Source organism: Aedes aegypti, chromosome 2, assembly GCF_002204515.2.
Source record: "Aedes aegypti strain LVP_AGWG chromosome 2, AaegL5.0 Primary Assembly, whole genome shotgun sequence".
In the NCBI taxonomy this organism is placed as follows: Eukaryota; Metazoa; Arthropoda; class Insecta; order Diptera; family Culicidae; genus Aedes; species Aedes aegypti.
The window spans coordinates 413476561-413498159 of NC_035108.1; the positions used below are offsets into that span (position 1 = coordinate 413476561).

General features: G+C 36.0%; 1 protein-coding gene across 2 annotated transcripts; it reads right to left on the reverse strand.

Annotated features, from left to right (window-relative positions):
- Positions 1-131: 131 nt before the first annotated feature.
- Positions 132-21092, reverse strand: LOC5569084. 2 transcript variants are annotated; one of them, XM_001658265.2, is made up of 5 exons: positions 20909-21092; positions 10385-10928; positions 2687-2752; positions 2353-2523; positions 132-2293 (listed from the first exon to the last, which is right to left on the reverse strand). In XM_001658265.2, the coding sequence occupies exons 2-5, from the start codon at positions 10671-10673 to the stop codon at positions 735-737; spliced, it is 2085 nt and encodes a 694-aa protein (XP_001658315.2). In that variant the 5' UTR covers positions 10674-10928; positions 20909-21092; the 3' UTR covers positions 132-734. The 2 variants fall into 2 exon arrangements, with proteins under 2 accessions (XP_001658315.2, XP_021703056.1); XM_021847364.1 differs by lacking the exon at positions 2687-2752.
- Positions 21093-21599: the final 507 nt, after the last annotated feature.

Below are 21599 nucleotides of genomic sequence, written 5' to 3' on the forward strand. Positions count from 1 at the left end.
CATATACGGTGTGAAAAGGAATGAAAACTCATTACAAGTTTTCCTCAAATATCTGCCTGTTCAAGATACATATGGATGCATCACAAACCGAATACGTACATAGAATAGCTTGCCTATAACTGTTTTCAATGTTTTGAAAAACATTTTAGTCAATCCCAACAGTCACAACATCGCACAATATTGAAGGATATTCGTGTTTAAATTTGAATTCGATTTACGCTCATTTCAAAAAGATTTATAAACAATTTTTTTCCTTTTCACCTTAGACTTATAACGTAATTGTTTGAGTTCAAACATACTTTACATCAATGAGCATCAAACTCATTTGGAATACTAATAAACTATTGTAACACTGAAATAATCTATGAGTATTGTAAATGGACCTACTCCTTACCTAACAGTTTGTAAAATTGTAGTTTATCATAAAAGGTGTTTGGATTCTGTAGAAAACATAACATGCTGACGGTAAAATCGTCATTACGGATATGCAATGCATTGATCTGATGTACAGAACTATAAGTATGGCCAAAAGTCATTATTTATAGCTGTTTTAAACATTTGAAGTTATTAGTTCGAGTACAATGATTTTATGATAATAGTTCTGAACAATCAGACAAATCTCATTACTTGGTTGGCACAGGTGGGAGATAGTGTATAAATAAATACTAAAACTAGATTCATGCTACGATTCGCTGTTTCCCTTTAACTAACATTCTTGAAAACATCTTTTGTGTTCATTTACAAGAAGCTGTAGACTCACAGTACTTTGGACACTGGTATGTATCTCTAGGAACACAGATTTCGCCATTGAAAACATAATTATTTGAACAGGATAGAACTGTCTTTTTGCCATCGATGCAGAAGAAGTAATTCTCGCAATCGCTATCGAAATCATTTTGGAACCCATTTCTCGAGCAATCTGGGCTGCAAGGACGAGGAAGGCAGTTCAACAATGTATCAGCCGCCATTTTACCTCGTGGACAGATGTATGTGTCTTGTGGAACGCAACTGTGACCGTTGAAGATTTTGCTTCCCCGACAGGTAAGTGTTTGCAGCTTTTCTCCGCGTTGACAGTAGAAGTAGTTCCGACAGTTGGATTGGAAGTCTTGGTAATAACCATCTGATTTACCTACACAGACGGCATCGTCATTGCAGGACGTATCTTCGAGACGTCCGACGCAATGACCGTTACTGAAAATTTGACCTGGATTGCAGAGGTAGGAAGTTTTGATCCCTTCCGAACAGTAGAAATATGAGCGGCAGCCCCCTGCTGGATCTCGGTAGTACCCGTTGGGTTTGCTTATGCATGAGTTGAAGTTTGTACTTGGACATGTATAGACCGAGGAGCTGACACAGTTTTCTCCATCATACACATGACCCGGCCCACATCGAAGGGTAGTTTTATTGCCATTGAAACAATAAAAGTATTGAGAGCATTTGGGTTCCTCTGATGTATCCTGGTAGTATCCGGCAGATCGTTGAATGCAGTCATTAGAATATCCAGATTCTCGACAGACTTCACTGTTAAGTTGTTCCAAGCATAGATTTTCTGACGGATTGTAGTGAAAGCCGGAAGGACAGGAATGATTTTCTACAGTTCTTTGCCTTTCACATCGAACGTAATAAGAGCAGCCTTTTCTTGGGTCAATATAAAATCCATCATGTTTCTTATCGCAAATATCTCCTGGAAGAGCGATTCGGGGACAGTGGTATAGAACATCAGGAACGCATTGTACACCGTTGAAAACGGTAGCCCTTGGGCATTCGTGTTTCGAAAATAGTCTTCCATCCATACATTCAATATATTTCTTGCAATCCTTAGATGTTGGATCTGTGTGAGGACCATCAGGAAGTTTTGAACACATGTCATCCCCTTCATCCATGAAGTTACTCATACAGCCTACCATCCCAATGCCTCCAGTATACGTGCATCGTCTAGTCACTTCATTATACACGTATCCAAATGGACACTCAAGCACGTCTATTACGGTATTCTCGTGGCAAATCATGAATTTCTTGCACTGCTCGTCATCGATGATATGATTTCCGTTTTGCCTTCCGAAGCATCGATCATCTCCACTGAAGGGAAAGGCAATGGCAGAATTCTTCGGACTTTCGCAGGTAACCTCATGTTGAGGTGCACATTTATTTCCATCAAATAGATGCCCTAAGGGACAATTTGCAACTGCTATAAGTTTTCCACCACTGCATTCGTACGATCTACGACAGCTATGAGTCGTATCAGCATATAACCCATTTGTTTTCCCGGTGCAAACGGGTTCATAGCAAGTGCCTACAAGAAATTAAAATTTAATACAAAAGACAAGTTTTACAAGTCATAAAATAGATTACCTTCACTACGTATACATTTCTGTTGATAAAAGTCGAAAACTGACCTCTCGTTACATCTGTACCGAATCTGTTCACCTTGGTAGCAACGATAGTATGACGTGCATTTGCTTGCTGGGCTTGCATATAAGAATTCATCGTGATGGGTGCACCTGATTTGCAGTGCTGAAGTTCCTGTAAACGAAAACAATTGTAAAAATTAAAATTATTTTTATACGATATTGAAGATAAATATTCTAAAGAAATGAGTGCATAAGTGAGTTGTGCGAAACATTGAAATCTGTACTGCCACTAAAGATAGCAGCTATGGATTAGTTTTTAAATTCACACAACTCACCAGAATGGATGGATTCACCATGCAATATCTTGAAAATTACTCGACCAGGCATTTGTAGCTTCCGTTCTGCAAAAGGCAAATGAGATCGCATTTTTAGTCATCTCAAATCGGGACAATCGTCATCAGGTTGGGGGGCTACTATACGGGCACCATGACATAATATTCCTATCACGCTTTTCGACGACCGACTCGTGGCTCGTGGCTGCGTTGAATGAGAATTTTATTTATGGTTTAATCCCGGACTTAACATGTCGTTATCTTTTATACGCCCACTCCCGCTTGATTTAACGATGATGATTTCTGACGATGATCGGATGCTGAGCTGAAGCCGTCGATGAACCGATACGGTAGACACAAAATGGTAATGTTGCATCTCTAATGTGATAAGCCAGAACATATTGTCTAGACTGGCTCAGCTCAGTTTTCAACCTCAAATGGGAATGGGAATATCAATACTGATGTGACAACAATAAAATTTGCAGGTCGTGTTAGAATTTTAAGATTTCGTGACTTCTTGTTAATGGATACGGCAACGGATTTTCTGTGTTCCAGGAATCTCACAAAAATACATTTAATTAATCTGTAATTTGACGCAAATTAGCCAGGAAAGAAGTTTTTATATAGCTTGGATGGATATTCTCATACGTGGCTTGGTGGTTTAACCCATATAGGCCTGAGGAAAAAAAAAACTATTCTCTCACCGATTAATTACCGGATTTCAATTATTTGTTGTCAGTATACTCGTACATATATCTTGTTTCTAAAAGTGGTCAAAGAATCTCGGGAATGTTCCTGTGACCGGAGTTATCACTGGGTGGCCCCTATATCAAGGAGTTTTAAGAAGAAACGCTTCATCATAAACTTTTTGTGAAACAATTGAATTGAATAACTATGTGTCTAGCATTAAATTGATCATACAAATGATCATTATCGGGTCCTCGGTACGTTTCAAATTTACTATAAAGTGGCCAATTAATAAATAAACATCTGTGTCAAGCTTATGGAAACGCATTTCAATGAAGTATTATGTTCGATCTCCGCTTTTAGAGAATTGAAACGGTTTAGTATCAAACAAATATATAGTCGGTTCTTCAGGGCGTTAAGTCCGAGTGGTACATCCGGTACATTCTAAAATGTGCAAATTTTTTTATTTATAATGTTGAATATCAGATTTTAACTAGATATGTGTACAAGTACACTGATAAAAAAATATTTAAATCCGTTAAGTATTCACTGAGTAGTGAGGGTTTTAAGTATTTTTGCTCTCACTCAGGTCTGAACGAGTTAATAATTTTGAGCATTTTTTCTATTTTGTCAATGTGAAATTTAATAATCAAACAAGAAATACTATATATCTCGTAAAATCATTTATAACAAACTTAACCTGTTAACATCCTGTAACGCGGGTAGATCACCATTTCGAGGTGAGTTACGAGGTAAGATCTACCATATTGTACTCTTGTTGTATCTGTTCTTGTTAATACTGATAAGGCATGGTCGGAAGAGTATGAGAGAGTAACAAGTCACTAAGACCCACCTTTATGACTTAGATGATGAGGAGGTCGAAGTGACTCAATCAGCAACTGAGGCTTGTTACAATTCATTAGACAAGTTTTTTCCTTGTTGAAGTGCTTATTTTTGGATACTTCTAGATACCTTTGGATACTTCTAGATTACCTTCTAGAGTAAACGATTTAGAATCAGTGGATTAGCAGACCTCCTACATTCAAAAATGAGCTTCTTGTTTCAAGGAATCTATATGTCTAATACGATGAAACCGGTTTACAGTTACAAAAATCGACTTTGAACCTTACAAGTAGATACAATAACAGGGTGTCTACTACCTGGAAAAACCTGGAAAACCTGGAATTATCAGGGAATTTTATTCAACCTGGAAAAAACCTGGAATTCTCAGGGAATTTCGGCCATAATCAGGGAAATTATTTTGAATTATTAATACTTACATGGTAGAATATACCCTTTTTGTGACACAAAATCTTTTCAATCGAAAAATTTTTCGGCTGCGCTGCTATCAAAACATTGTCCTTTAATTTTATAGTCATTTTTATTGATTCAACATAAAAAATATTTAACCAATATTGTAGAACTTTGCCAAGATGGTAAATGCAACTAAATTTCTCAGTTCCATTTAGTTTTTGTTCATAAGATGGTTGAGAGAATTAATTTTTTTTTCACAAAAGTTTTTTCGCCAATTCTACAAAAATAATAAACTTTATAGGGAGAAAGCAAAAATTGTAACACATTTCGAAAAATAGTGCATTTCTCAGGTAAGCAGGTCACTTTGTAGACTCTTGGTCGCTATTTTGATGCAAGTCTCTGAAAAACTTTTATTTAATGTAAGGTCTCTAAAGTCTCCATTTTAAACAAAATGGTTTTTAAAGTCACTTTTTTGCCTTATTCTACTTGCAGTGAGTCCTTGAGGCTCAGAGAAACCTTCAGAGACTAATACGCGACTATTAGACATTTTCACAAAAATCAAAATTTCTGGGATTCAACCAGTGACCCCCTAGTCCTAGTTGCAATACTAAAACAAACTACCAGACAAATTTTCATCCAATTTGGAGAAGATTAGAAGGTGCCTCAAGTTGGATTTGTGTTTTTTGGCTATTTTTTACGTTCCAAAAATTCTAACAAGAATTTGGAAAAACAAAAATCAAAATAAATACCACTAGTTAAACGTATTATTAGTACTTTACAACTTTTGAGAACACTGTATGCCGATTAGAGATGGTTTTGACCTCATAAAATTGATTTCTGTTCATTAAAGTACCTGTAAAACATACATTTCTCTACAGTTTGTTCTACAAGATTCATAACCTCATGCCTAATCATAAAAGTTCAACCGTAGTATCATTCCTTAGTTATTTCTAAACATTATTGTAGTACATAATTTTTGTATCCGAATTACAGATAAATTGTAAAAAATCGTCGGAAATACGACATTCCTCATTCCCCTGCATTTAGAGCTGCTGCCAAATGGCGCAATGGACCTATGCACGGGTTCACTATTTGACGTTTTAGCGGTGCCGAATTCACTAGTTTCCATGACCACCTAAATAACACGGCACCGCTAAAACGTCAAAAAGTGAACCCGTGCATAAGTCCATTGCTGACATGTCACAAAATTGAACATAGTAGCTTTGCTTTTTCAATGATGGATGATGATTGAAGAAAACAGAACTCCGATCCTCAAGATCGGTAGTCGAGAAGCTTAACCTCGGGGCTATATCACATATGTAATTACTTGGCATCAAATGCGAATGTTGTTCGAAACACGACTGCGTTGATGATATTTGATAGCTGTTTCCTTCAATCATCATCCAGCATTGAAAAAGCAAAGCTACTATGTTCAATGCGCGTAAGCGAATCGTCAAGGCTCGTGCCATGCAGATGAAGGGTAATGTTTTTTGTTTCCGGAATTCAAAATGTACGAAATATACTTTCAAGTTGCATATTTTCATTTTTAATGCACTGGGCAGCAAGTTAATTTGCTTCAAAATAACCTGCGGAAATTGACTCACTGTGACGTCCTCGGACGATGCTCACATACCCTCTCAACACCCTGCTTCATTGAACCTCTTCATGGTATACAAACGGCTTGACGTCAAACTACTGACATTTGGTTATAGAGACAATAGATGGAAGAGATCATAAAATGCTGATTTATCACGAGTTAACTGAAGTGCTGAGGAAATCTTTTTCAATATTTCCTACATTATTAGTGAATTTGCCTAAGCTGTAAATTATCCTTTAAGTAATATATTTTTGAACATATCAGAAATTAAACAGTGGTGAAGCAGTTATAATGACTAGATAAAATGTTTAGCATATAACTAATCATGTTTGTCTATCGCAGATTGCTATTATTATACAGGTTATAAAACTAATTATCACTTAGTGTGCATATAATGCTATAATTCATTATTTTAAACTTGAAGATAAGTAGTTAAACCAAAGTATGCAATGAATTAGTAAAACATTTCCTAAATTTGTTAAAGCCATAGACGCATGCACATGCTACATAAGCCCTGCAAGGAGGAGAAATCCTTATTATTGTTTGCATTGAATACTATGTTTGCATTGATCGTATACGTCAACATCGTAGAACATGATTTAGAAAAGCGTTCATATCATAGGATAAATACCATTACTCACCTAGTTTTTGTAGCCTATCTCACGCAATTTTTCCTCAGCTTTCTGATGGTGATCTCAGAATTTAAATATGAAAGCCCTTGGCGATGATGGAATTTTTTACATCCTCATCAAGAACTTCCAGAAAGTAGCTTATCATTCTTTGTTGATATATTTAACCAATGTTTCCAGTTGGCATATTTTACTGACAAATGGAAAAATGCTAAGGTTATTGAAAAATTTGTTCAAAAAGTGCATCGAAAGATGAAGAATACTGTACTAGACATCTCTCCCGTCTCACCTTAATCTAACATAAGGCCTGTTCATTTAAGAAAGTGGACACGTATTTGTTACAGTAAACTGTTTATTTTCGAACAAATTCATGAGTTTACCTAAAAAACATGGAAATCAACGTGATTTCGACCAAAATCACATAAATTTGAACATTTATTGAGCATTGCTGGAGAATGCTCTTACTTTTCTCATTATACCTCCCATAAGGTTCTGCACAACTTTTTTCGGAGCTTTTCGTTGTGCTGCTGTTCGTTGTGACCACATTTTCTTGAAAAAATCGATGGAGCTTGCTTCTCTTCCATCCTTCTTAAGATGTCGTTTGATTATTGCCCAATATGTTTCAATGGGGCGTAGTTCTGAGCAATTTGATGGATTCAATCATTATTCTACAAATTCGACTTGAGCATCTCCAAAGTAGCTGAAGCATAGTGAGCCGATGCTAAGTCTGGCAAAAACAATGGAGGCATGGTATGCTTTCAGTAGTTGGGCAGAAGCAATTTTTTAATGCATTCAGTTCTGTAATTTTCGCTGTTGATTGAACCCGTCGTGAAATACGTAGTATTTTCATACTGCAGGAGCAAATTGCTTGCCATAACAAATCATTTTTCCCAAATGTTTCTGTTGGGATGTATCGTACGTCGTCAGGAATATCTGTTTTGGCCAAAGCGTTGAAAAAATTCAATTTGGACACTTCGCGATTTTAGCCAAATCTCGGAACGACAGTTTTTCTGTACACCATTTGGTCGGGGTTCTGCTAAACCGCACCAAACACCATTTTTTTCAAAAATGAGTTATTTACACTAGAGGATTCAGATTATCATAACCTATCTACATTTAAGATATCGAATAATTTGAACCATCCCTCGTTGAGTAAATTCAAAAATTTTCTCTAGCAGGATATGCAAAACTGAAATTGTATCCAACCAGAGCGAACCATAAACCTTAGCTTGTCATTGGAGGTAATTTAGAATTTTGATTAAAGACGGCATTTTTTTTTTAATTCTTCCTCAAATATTGTTAAGTCGCCATTCCGGACAACATACAGTAACAACACCAACGGATGTTAGTATGTCATGTAAGTTAACGGCTTTGTAAAATACAGTATTGTTTCGGTGGTGCTGGTCTAATATCATTCCAATTTTGTTCAGCCACACCGCACCAAGTACCATTTACATAAAAATCGTTTTTTTGTGTGAAGAAAAGATATCAACATTCGCTAAACGCTTGCCTTCGCTTTATATATAATATGTCGATGGGTCCATGCAGGAGCCGTGATGAAATAACAAGGCATTTAAATTTGATATTGTCTGAATAATTTGGAAGCACTTGGTGCGCTTTAGCTGTTCAGAAAATGACGTTTTCACCTGTTTTCATCATCAAGCCTCCTTGATCAGATCGCGCATAGCTTGTTTCGAGTTATTCGCTCTCAGTTCAACAGTTCAAAATGACCGAGAGGTAGCACGCCTAATCACCACTCGAAGGATACGAGTTCGAATTCCGATTAAAATATTTTTTACGTTGTTCCTAACAGGGAGTCATAAAAAATCAATCAACTTTCAGCTTTTATGACTATTTTTGAACAATAAAGCACAAGCAGTTTCATGTACAACGGGAATGATGAAATGCATGCCATTCCTGGTATGCACTTCACATAAATAATCGTGAACTTGTTCAGCCAAAGTGTGCTAAATGGGAGTAACTTGGTGCGCTCTAGCAGATCAAATTCATGGTTTTCTTCGATTGTCACATTCTTTAACTACATCATTATTGTCTTTATCAAATCTTTGGATGCGTGAGGGACTTGGTTCAATAACTCTTCTGTTGAAATAGATAATCCATCAAGAGAAAGTCGGTAGAATACGTTAGAATACGAATTGGCTTGTACCAATTCATACCACTACATTGTGGCCAGTTCTATGGAAAATTACATTTTCCGTTCATAGTGCATAAACATTTGTGACAAGCATTCCAACATGTATGGCGATGATATGAACCCTTTTTTTTTCTTTATTCTTGGAAATCATGAAACACATTCAGCCATACCGAACTGAAAACCATTTTCTTCAATTTTTGTTCAGCCAGAGTGAACTGAGTACCTCTTGATTTGAAATCAAATCTAATTAAATGGAAAATATTTGATGATTTTTTTGAATATTCTATCTTGAGTTACTTATTGGACCCTGTTAGTCATTCGTGAACGGTGAAAATTTCAAAAGAGTCATTTGCGATTTACTCGCAGATGAGTGAACTTTAAACTTAAATATCTCAAAATAATGCTTTTGGCACTTGGTGCGGTTTAGCAGAACCCCGACCATTTGTGCAGAAAAAAATTGCGAGTCGCCATGTCAATTCGACCCATCGCTTGGAATTTATAATTTTTTTATGTCAACTTTTGTCTGCTGTCAAAATAAACCCTTGGGTACACACTGAAACAAAATTTTATTTGTTTTTATGGAATTTTCACACCAAAATGTTAATATTTAGGTGTCCACTTACTTAAATGAACAGTCCTTATCACCTTTACTTTTCAGTTCAAGTCTATACGCACGCCCAACGGTGCAGTTTACAAAACAAACCATTAAGCAGTACCAACGGTCAGGACCATATGCATGACTGACCCGGATTATCACGGTGACTCACACCGTCGGCCTCACATCAAATTAAAGCATTCGATGGGGATGCGGAAGGCATTTCGCATAATACTTTGTTTGTCAACATTTTGTCCCAGGCGCCTCGTTCGCTCATTCTTTTCGACCTTAAGAATGCCTACTTGTAAAACGGTATAAAAGAAGGCTATCAATAAACAGAAGTGGGTTAGAGTCTTGGCGAACCTCAAGTCAGGAGTTTTATTTCGCCGCACCTCTTCAGTTGTTCCCAGCTGAAGACCACTGCGCACCGAACAAAACTCCAATTCTATCGAGTCCGCGAATTAGCTTGCCCCGTCGTCGGCGTGCTAAGGTATGCGCGTGCAACTCGCGAGTAAAGTTGAATGCGACAGTTACGCTGGTGGCTGTTGGACGCACGGTGTGCAAACCCCGTCCTCAGCGTTTGTACGTTTTAATCGACCGCTAGCGTGATGCTAGTTAAAAGGTGAAGAGTCTGAACAATTTAATCTCTCGACACTTCAGCTGGGAGCACAGCTCAAGGATACCGAATGACAATCCAGAATAAAACCTAGACAAATCAATTAAGAGTGCTGAACTAAGTTTACCTAGGGTTTAAAAATACAATTTTAAATTCACTTGTCCTTACCTGAAGCCAAAACCGTCAACGTTGTTGCAACAGTAGCCGTAAATAAAATGAGTAGATTGCCTCTATACCAGCGCGTAATTCTTGACCGCCAAAGCTGAGACCGATGCCTTGGTGATCTCTCGTCTCGACAGCTTCCTCTTAGTCCTAGGGTGTTTGACCGATCTCCATTGCTCCAATAACAACTATTTCCATCACAGCTGTCCGTACACTGATTGTTTTGTTTATTTTGATGATGGAATATTGTTGTCGGCAGTAGCAACTTTTCCTCGTGATCCGGCATTTTTCTCATAATGATTTAATTGCACACTGCGTTGCTATAAATTCTTTCCAGGTCTATAATTAGATGCTGCTCGACACGCAATCAGATCAAACTCCACCGATAGCATGCACTCGTTTGTATTAGTTCACGAGGATAATTATTTGTAGGACATGATTTACAAGACGGGATGTGTCTATTTTTGTTCGAGAATATTTTGTTTTCACTACATGTGCTTCCGCTCTTCGTATGAATGTGTTCGAAGCTTTTATTGTTGATTTGGTAAACCTGTGATGTAGAGACGAATGATACAATACAATTAGCACGTGCCAATCGTGAGAAATTTCACGCAATATGGTAATGAACTGTCGGGTGCAGCAGTGTTCATCGACACGTGCGGCTTAGAATGTGATTGCTCGCGCGAGTAATTTACTTCGCCAATGATTGATTTGTTCAGAGAGGATCAAAACAAAATTAGCCAACAGGTTGTTTTTGTATGATGTCCAAACTGCGCGTCGACCGACGCACGCAGGAGTAATATGGGTAAATTATTGCTGAAATTATTTTTTGTCTTTTTGTACACTTATATTCACTAAAAACGGTATTAGTTTATCTGAACGGCAAAAAAATATGTGGTAAAAATTACAATTTTATATGACTACGTCTCTCCTCGAAACAATTCAGGAATTTCAAGAAAATATACTAAAATCAATTCTCCCTAACTCGATATTCGGTTTGCATCATTTGCGGTGCATCACTATAAAATTAAAAAACTATCAATTTAAAATAAAGTCAGCTCTCTCTTACTCGTTATTCCGTATCTCGATATAGAGTTAGAGAACCACAGTTAAAGTTGAGTTTCAAGGGTATCAGAAGGCCGGCTTCAAAGGCACGTTCCCCAGCAGTGACTGTAATCGATTCAACATAGGTCAGTTATTCACACATCAGAAACATTATTTTTTAATAATTTCCTACAATATCTCATCGAATGAATACATTAAACATTGATATTAATTGATGAAAGATTCAATATTGTAGAAAAACATACAAAGAAATGAAAAAAAAAATAGATAAAAATTGATGATTTTTGAAAATCTGTTAGTTTTACACAGCAATCGAAACTTTGCCGGATCGTTAGCGTAGTTTCGGATGAATTTTGTTATTCAAATATGTTCTTAAACTAAAAATACAAAATGAAATTTGAAATTATGGTCACGAAATTGGTCTCATTACTCCTCTGTACAAAGGCCAGTTGGAAATGGAAAGCAAAAAGTTGCTTTGCGGAACTGCCGTTTTAATATGTCAAGGCTGTTTATAGCCGACGAAGAGACACGATAGCGACGGAGCTTACAAACTCCTCTGGGATGACGGGAAACTCACAAGGGCGCGTGAGAAGTTTCCTTCGTCATATATTCAACGGCACGGTAACGGTCACGTTTTTGTTTACATGATTGTGCTCCAACGGAACTTGTTTAGGTGGCATTTGTGATCGATTGAATGCCCATGTGTTTGAACTCTTAGGAAGCGTCTCAGCTAAGGACGTCAGCAAAGGCAGTTTTTGCCGGTTAGTTGCTCTCAGAGCTGCTAAACGGTTGCCGGTAAGGTCATTGTTTGAATGAGACGGCGACTCAGGATGATTGTGAATAATATCGGCTTGTTATTGAAAGAGTTTGATCAGCTGTGCAGTTGTTATTGTTAAAGGCTACGCTTCTGAGAAGTTCGGGTGCAATAGCTTCAGACATTTTTCGACACGCGTAGGTGTCTGTATTCGATCGAGAGGTCGACATATAGAAGAATCAGGCATGGATAAAATTTTGTACAAAATTTTAATGTTTGAATTTTCATGCAAATGTTTATAATCTTATTTTACAGTTCTATATGTCATATTTATTTGGCACCAATTTGAACATATTCCACGCTCTGCAATTGTTACTTCTTCTTTTTTTCGTTTTAACTGGGATAGATCCTGCACTCTGGACGTAATTCTCGTTCAAACAATCTTCGCCTGTGCGAAGTTTTTCAACGAACACAATGATCTTTTAGCGCAATAAGTTGCAGTAGGATGCATTTCAATTAGGGGGAGATCCCCCAGTACCGGACACTTAAGCCACTAAATTCATAATTCGAAAAATATTGATTTTATGGGCTCGTTTTACCCATTTATGATAAATATTATCATTTTTGTAGTGTACAAAAATAAATTTGAAAATAGAAATATGAATTTGACATTGCGTTTTGATGATGTATTTTAGTACCAAATTGATCGATCTTGAAAGGTGGCACCCAATACCGGACACAATCTGGAAGTGCCTCGATTTCTATAAATTTGAACATTATGTGTACACTATAGGAATAGTTTATAATTAGCAATTCAATGCATTTGCAACATTTACAAGAATAATGTGAGTTTTTCTTAGTTTGCAAGATGCCTATCAAAAACCTCTTTCATATATGATGAAAAATAGCACATTTTATGATGTTGTTCTGAATGTTCATTCTTCTTAATTTTATTGCATGTTTGATGCCATGATCGACGGAACCCATGAAAAATGAAAGTATTTTGAGACACTGATGCAATAATTACAAAGATTTCATATAACAAATCAAGCTGTCCGAAACTGAGGGACAGGAGGTACTTAACCAAAATTGTAATTTGTCCATATTTACTTCAATTATGCTACAAAATACATTTATACTATCAAATTAGGATTATGTTCGATCATGCTTGCGGGATCCAAAGTATTTTTTCATATTCAAAATAATTACTAAATAGGCTCAAAATTAAGAAAATACGTCAATTTTTTTAAGATTTTAAAACTTTTCTACTTTTTTAAAAAGGCATGCATATTTCAAGGATGTGTTATTCTACGCAAACATTAGTCTACATAAGAGCTTTCTTTTCTACTAATACACCATCTTGATTGGACCATGATTTCTCATTGTTTCGACTTTGTCCGGTATTGGGTGCTGTCCGGCACTGGGGGATCTCCCCCTATAATAAGCAGTTGATCGAAGGCAAACCAGCATTGGATTTCTTTGCTAAGGAACGGAACCACCACCTCACTAAGTATTTCCTAGCGTTTTATTTTTTTATTTTTTGCTATTATAAAAAACTTAAGAATTGCTGTTCCGGGAATTCACGTGCTCTCTGAGGGTCATAATACACGGTTAAATACTAGGCCGACTGAAAGAGTTCTGAAGCATCAATCTGCTGACCATTTAATCTCAATATGCATACATATCTGCTTATATGTTTGACAAACTTCTCATCCGAAACCTACAGTATATTCATCAGCGAGGAAGTTTCGATTTATTAACCTTTCGGGGGTTTTTAAATTAGAAGTCACAACTAAGATGACCATAACTCCTAATAAAACTTACTGCTGGTGTTTGTGGATTGTAGTATTGAATGAAAAAAAAAACATATTTAATAATTCTTTCATATTTTTTTTGCACGGAGGGGTTTGACCACCAAACCCCCCCCCCTTTGGTTGCGCCACTGATGCAATGCAAATACAATCATTTTTTGGAATTTGACTTTTATATGTTCTGTGCATACCAATCAAACTTTCCTAGCATCGTTTTTGTTTTTTAAATTTCTTTATTAGTATGATTTTAAACATTACATGTTATGCTTCGAAATCATTTTCTACCCTAGTATGATTTTAAACAGTGGCTATTTATAACGTATTCTTGAAGTTTGCCACATTGTTTTCATTATTCTGGTTTTAGTTTGCTGTAAAACTCTTGGCCCAAAGTCACCCTTATGGACCAATGTCACCCCGCACGACGGTACTTAAAGTAGGGGGATTTACGCATTCTCGGCAGTCAAAGCCGATGCCGCACTTGTTTTGTTATTGTCTACGACATCAACTAACAAATTGCGTGTTTGTGTTTTTACATTTATGCGCTGCTAAATCCTATATCGATTCATACCGACACACTTGTGGAAAGTTTTTTGGAAACGTTTTAACAACGCTTCAATTAACTCTAATTAATTGACTATTGTCGGCAGCCTCATTCTCTTTGGCAACTTTCCCATAAGAACTGTAGGCAAATCTCTTTGGCAGCTCCAACCCAGCCGTATGTTTAAGCCCATTCATTTGAATTGATGACATCTCTGGCGAAATTGTTTGTTCTGTTTCGGAAATTTCGTCACTGGGAAGCTGACAGAACAGAGAATCAACTGATTGTTTTCATTGGTGTGTTCAATAAAAATACTGTATATTTGGCGTTTGAAATTTGGTTGCCGATAACAGTCGAAGGGTGCCGAAGCCGTAAATCAAATAGTTATTTGGACTGCTCTGGACTAACAATTTTCCGTGCAGTGAAAATGCATTTTAATAGCAGTGTTTCTGTCGATTTAATGCTGTTAAGCAATCAAACGGCTTTGACAGAATAGCTAGCAATACCAATGCCAAAAGCGTTCTACGGTGCGGCTTATTCGAATGCTTGTTGATTAATTCGATATGATTTAGGCCTACTTTGAATAAAAATCTGGGAATAGGAACAAAGGTCGATAACTGAGAGAGAGAGAGAGAGAGGAGACAGTTTGTCTTAGTTTGGAGCTCCTAAAAGTCAAGGGAATCTGTCATCAACTGTCACTGGATAACCGCACATTCGAAGGGCAGAGCGTGAAAAACCGTCAAAATTTGGCCAAACTAAAACTTGAAGTGATTGAAAATTCAGTTTGTTTTCCTGTGGTCTCGCATACAAAATCGTTGATTACACACACTCAATCACGATATGCTTGTTTGGTATTTTTTTTATACAGGCTACGAATTGTAAATCATAAAAAATACCGAACTTTCAGCATTTTGATTGAAAACTTCTGACGTTCAGTAATAAATTTTACTTTTTACTGAACTACGGTAGCTGTCAGACCTAATTTTGCAACATCACCGAACAGGCCGAAACATCAGTAAAAACAATTACCGACTATTCAGTAGTTGATGTTTTTTACTGACTTGTCGTCAAAATCAAATCAAAACAAACTGATGCGCATGCGGGAAAGTATCAAATGAGAATCTCCTGCTGTAGAATCGTCTGGCGCCGGGAAACATGACTATTGCAAACAAAATTTTCCTGCACCTATTTTGCGCTTTCTCGTGGTAAGTAGTCGAAATTTAGTGAGAAATTCAACCATTTTAAGCAACCAAAAAGGCTCAGCACGATTTAACTGCTTGCTTTGGTAAATTCGGTTGTTTTCCACACAAGAGGTAAATTCATCTGCATCATTGAGTTTGCCTCTTGTATGAAAACCAACCAAATAATGATTTTTTCACACATTTTTCGATTACTTTCACTGAGATATGAGCATACCGTAGATGTTTATTCTCACGAAAAATGTATGTCGATGTCCATGTCCATGTCGATTGGGTTTTAATTTGTATTGATTTCTGAAAAAACAGTGTTCGGAGAAGCAATGCATGAAACATGGGAAACTGGAAAGCCAGTAAAAACGTAATTCCCATCAATCAAAACATATTTTGGTTTACTGGGGTTTTTCGGTAATCGTCAAAATTACCGAAAAAACCGTAGTAAAATTTTATTGGGGTCGGTAATCTGAATTGGCTGTGTATTTAATTATAGTCGATTGGACTCAAATTGCTATTGAAATTTTATAATTTTGTGATCTTTCTGATAACAAATGGAATGTTAAAATAGTTTTGACCCAGCTTGTGCTCTCCGAACCATTGTGCACAACCCAAACATGAGAATAAGAAATTAAAGAAGCCAAGAAAACAAGCCAGTTGTAAGTGAGCTGTTTCCTCTCTCTCAGTTCGATAATAAGTGCTTTCTCCCACTTCTCGAAGTCCGTATATAATTGAAAATAAAAAAAATGCACCAGACTCCACCATCGATTATTTTCGCTCTGGATGCAAATGAAAGGGAACGGTCTTAGCTTTCTTCTTCTTCCTAGTCTTACGTCACAACTGGGACAGAGCATAATGCTCAGCTTAGTGATCTTTTGAGCACAGTCACAGTTATTAACTAAAACTTTTTTGCTTGTGTATATCGTGTGACAAGCACGAAGATACTCTATACTCTGCTCCTTAACGAAAAGATCCTCGACTGGCGGGATTCGAATCCACGACCCTCAGGTTAGTCTTGCTGAAAAGCTATGTTTGTTGCTACGGTTATTTGTGCCCCTTGGCTTTCTTGTGTCAAAATTTTAGACATGCCATTTTTTTGTTTTGTAATTGTTCTACGCAACACACCGTGTGCTGTATTTTGCTTACAAAGGCATATAGGTCAAAATTGAGTATTTTTAGTTACCACATTGGTCTCAAATCTTTGGCATTGGTAAATGGAGCTTAATTTGGCATTTTTGTGTTTGAATTATTAATTTTTATTTGTTTAAACAATTTTTAGTAACTGTATAATAGATATCTGAAAAAAATACAGTGTTTACTTTGAGTTTAAAGCAGTGACAGTATGTAAGGCATGCTGGTTTACTTTTTTTTTTAATTTCTCCATCATGAAACTTTGTCCCAAACATCTGTTTGCAATCAAGATTCTATGGTGAAAATTTAAAAAATAATAAAATTGGGGTGTATGTGTAGTTTTTAATGAAAGTTTTATTTAAGAATTTTTCATGAAAAAACATAACATATTTTTTCAGTGTGTATTTTTTTCTTGTAGGCCAAACGTGGTTTTTCACCAAACATAACAATATCATAATTACAATTGTGACAGTAATTGAAAGTTTTAAAAATGTATTTCTCAAAAGTAAACCTAAAAAGATAATTTTTAATCCTCTTATATTCCTCTCACCGCTTTCTATAGGAAATTTTCAGCTAATGGCAAGTGTGATGTGGCATTGCATCATATGAACAATTTCTTCTGAAAGCGTTACGTAGTTTACGATTGACACCTTAATTACATCATATGTCAAATACATATAACAATGTCAATCATGAAACACTATAAATATTTGTTTAAAAGTAACGAAGCTGGATTAAAAAAAATAAATTGAATGTGTCCCACTTGCCCCATTGAGCATTTGTACAAACATCATCAAATAATGTAAGGTGATTAAGCCGTTAGATACGAAAAATATATGATTTTTTTTTTATTATATTGAACAATTTGTCTGAGCTGCCGTTTTTTAGGGTCCCACTAGCCCCGGGGTACCTTTTTGTTAGAAATTGTGGAAGAGCTGTTAGAGGAATTCTGGGTGGAATGTTTAAAGTAATTTCTGGAGGATTTCTTGGATTTTATGGAATTTACTGCACGGCCAAGGACCAATAAAAGGATCAGACAATTTTCATACATATATTGACTGACATTGAAAAAATGTTTTAATTTACTTTGCTAGGTTACGATTACCTTACAATTATCTTGCGATTAACTACGATCCACTAAAGAGCTTTGTCTTTGAAATCAAATCTCTTTGATGTGGTTTCTCTCAGATAAAGAAAGCAAAAAAAAAAAAAGATCAGTAGGATGGACCAATTAATTTTGTTTTGCACATATAAATTGTTACTATTCTTTCATTTATATTATGGGAAAAAGGAAACATCTTCATTCCTTTTGAGATAAACGATGGCGATGCTCTCTGATCAATGACTCGATGTACACAAAGATAAGCAAGTAATTTATGTCACGAAATAAATATAGGGAGAGATCCCCCACTGCCGGACACTTAAGCCACTAAATTCATAATTCAAAATATAATGGTTTTATGGGATCTTGTTATCGATTTCAGATAAATATTATCATTTTTGTAGCATACAAATAACAATTTGAAGATATTAATAAGAATTTTGACATACATTTAGGAGATGTATTTTAGTACCAAAATAGCCAATCATGAAAGGTGGCTCCCATTACCGGTCACAATCTGAGTTAGCCACTCATTGACATTTTGTTTTAAACCTGTTTAGATGTGCTCGGGTGAAAACTGTGTAAGTTTGTGCTCCGTTAAAATGATACAAAGTTAATGTGAATTATATCATTATGTCCGACATTTATTTGTAATTCCAGTGTAATGTTGTTAGCCGTTCGTTCCATGTTTGTTCAAATCCACTTGAATTAAAAGCAATTAACGATGTAAGTAATTTTAATTATTGTTCGGACTTGACTTTAACAATACCATAATTTTGTAAAATTGTAGTTTGCCCTAAAGATGAGCAAATAAATGCTCGAAACGTCGGCTTTAATCAAAACAATTGTTTTATTAAGAAACCCGAGGACCGAAAATACGTCAAGAAATCTTGAAAATCTGAAAAAGGTTCGATTTCTGTGAATTTGTACATCGTCGAATGGTTTACACCAGGAATAGTATTCATAGTCAATTTAATGCATTTACAGCATTTCCAAGAATAATTTAAGTTCTACTTAGTTTGCGAGTTGTTCATCAAAAATTTCTTTCCTATCTGATGAAAAATAACCCATTTTATGTTGTTTTGCTGATTGATTGCTTTCATACTTCATTCATACTTTCAAATAATTATTGTATTCGATCATGCTTGTGAGATTCAAACTTTTTTTTCCATATTCAAAATAAGTACTAAGTAGGCTCAAATTTAAAGCGATACATCAACTTTTTAACAATTTTCAAACATTACTACTGGCTTGCATATATCAAGGATGTGTTATACCACGCAAATATTACTCTCTATAATAACTGTTTTTCCAAACACCATCTTGATTTAAGCATGATTTCACAATTTTACGATTTTGTCCGGTATTGGGTGCTGTTCGGTTCTGGGGGATCTCCTCCTAGCAAATAGTAATAATAACTAACTATCTCAGAACTTCACACAGATCATGATGTTCTCTCCAAATTCAATTGGAAAAACATTGTTTAAATGAAATTTTACTTCAATTCCAACAAAAACGCTTTTCCTATAAGAAATCCAAAAATCTCGGGTGCCCGGGATTTTTCAGGACAAGCTACAACTTTTATCCCGGATCCTAGGACGTAGAGAATAGAGAGAAAATTAGCACTTTTGCCCGGCGGTTCCAGGCAAAACGATTAAACGGCTTCTAGTACAAAAGTACAATAACTATAAATCCTTCAATACGACGAGATTCGTGAAAACCATGATATTACATCCCTTGCATCAGAACCCACTGGGCCATCATAATAATTGAATAAGAAGTTTTTCTACAGCAATTCGAAGGTGTGTTGGCTCACGGGATTTTTTTTTTGAAAGAAATGAAAAAAATCTCATTATAGACACGAGAATTTATAAGCCTTTCGTCAAATCACGCAGGATGAAGACGTTCCTTTTTTGCCACCCATTGAAGTCACTTAATTAGGTTACTCTATGAAACGGGGTTCTCAGTTTGATCTCCATAACATTCAGCTTTTGCATCATACCACCATGGTCATAGTTACCCGAGGAGGAAAGAATAACTCGCAATAACTTATGCATACCATATTTTGGTATCATACCATAATTAGGTATTGTTCAGATGTCAATACCTCATTTTGGTATTATAATGGTATTTAAAAAAAAATGTTTAAAACAATAAAAAATACTTCATTTTGATATTCGATAGCTATTGACGATTGCTGGAGTCTGAAAAATCTCAGTTTTGTATGAAAATTCATCAAGTATTATTTAGGTACTACAATACCTGATCTAGTTATCAACTTGGTATTTGTAGAATATGCAGAGGGTATTATTTGAGGTATTTTACCTCTTATGCAGGGCTCATTCATACCTCATTCAGGTTGTAAGTATTGGAAATTATCTGGTATGGAATACCTCAATTTGGTATTCAGTAGTTATTTTCTTCTGTTCGGGTAGCTCGGGTAGATCTATTTTCTGAAGTGTGGATTACTACAATACAATGCATTTCCCCTCAGCATTATCATCAAAAGCTCGGTTGTCTCTTATTCACATCTTATTCATTCTAATCATGAGATAGCCCGGCATCTAATTATTCAATTCGCTCTTCGCTCGATCATCGTGACAGTGAGCAATAAAACTGTTCTAAAACTGTTATTAATCACTACATCCGCATTTGCCGCAGCATGCTATTTCGTGCTATTCCACTGCTGTTGGCGCATTTTCACTCCTTGTCACAGTTTGAACTAAGGTCCTTGATTCAGTTTGAACTAAGGTGCATAAGTATTTGCAACGAAACACGATTAGTAAAACTTTTTTCGTTCTTTTCATTGAATTTGCACTATTTACTGGTGTCAATTTGTTCTGTATAGTACTCCCGTTTAAAATACAACTTTGATCACCAGTAATGTATTCAGGGCAATGCACGCAAGCAATCACATTCTATCGTAGAAGCACAATCACCTTACGAATTCCACCCAGTCTTAATCGGTACACATAATCTTTCACGGTGGTACAAATCGAATAAATCAATCGCTACCGGATACGTCCGAAACACTGTTGGGATACCGGCTGTCGTTCACGAACTAACACGACCGCTAGATCAAACTTTGAAAGGTAACCGAACCGATGTTGTTTTATCTAAAGTTGCGCGATGAATGGATTGGGGTGAGCAAAAAAGCTTCCCATATAGGGTAGATGTATTAATCTTCGCCCCCTCCCTAGTTTTCGCCCCCCTGGTAGAACATTAGCTTGTTCTAGATTGTAATAAAATAAAAATGTTTTACTTTTTAACTTATATAAAAGATTGGAATAAAATATACTTAGTTTCCAAATGTTACTAATTAAAGTAATCTTCTAAACCGCCAAATAATCACATATAAAAATGTGGAAAAAATGATACGCTATTTTTTGCGTTCATTGAGAAAAGCGTCTATTTTAAAAGGCAAGGAAAACATATTAAGATAACTATTTCATCTTTAAAAAATGAATAGTTCTGATAAGACATGCATCAGCAAGAGACACGAATAGATTTTTTCAACTATTCCAGCAATTATAACCAGTTTTAAACTATTTTTTCAGGGTGGCGAAAACTAAAGCACGTTTTCGTACGATTCTAATCTTCGCCCCTGGCGAAACTACCTGTAACGTTCTT

Coding starts and splice junctions, on each gene's coding strand:
- LOC5569084 (XM_001658265.2), bottom strand. CDS start 10,673: ATGAGAAAAATGCCGGATCACGAGGAAAAGTTGCTACTGCCGACAACA. Junction 2,753..10,384: donor GTTGACGGTTTTGGCTTCAG/GTAAGGACAAGT, acceptor TGCCTTTTGCAG/AACGGAAGCTACAAATGCCT. Junction 2,524..2,686: donor TGGTGAATCCATCCATTCTG/GTGAGTTGTGTG, acceptor TTTCGTTTACAG/GAACTTCAGCACTGCAAATC.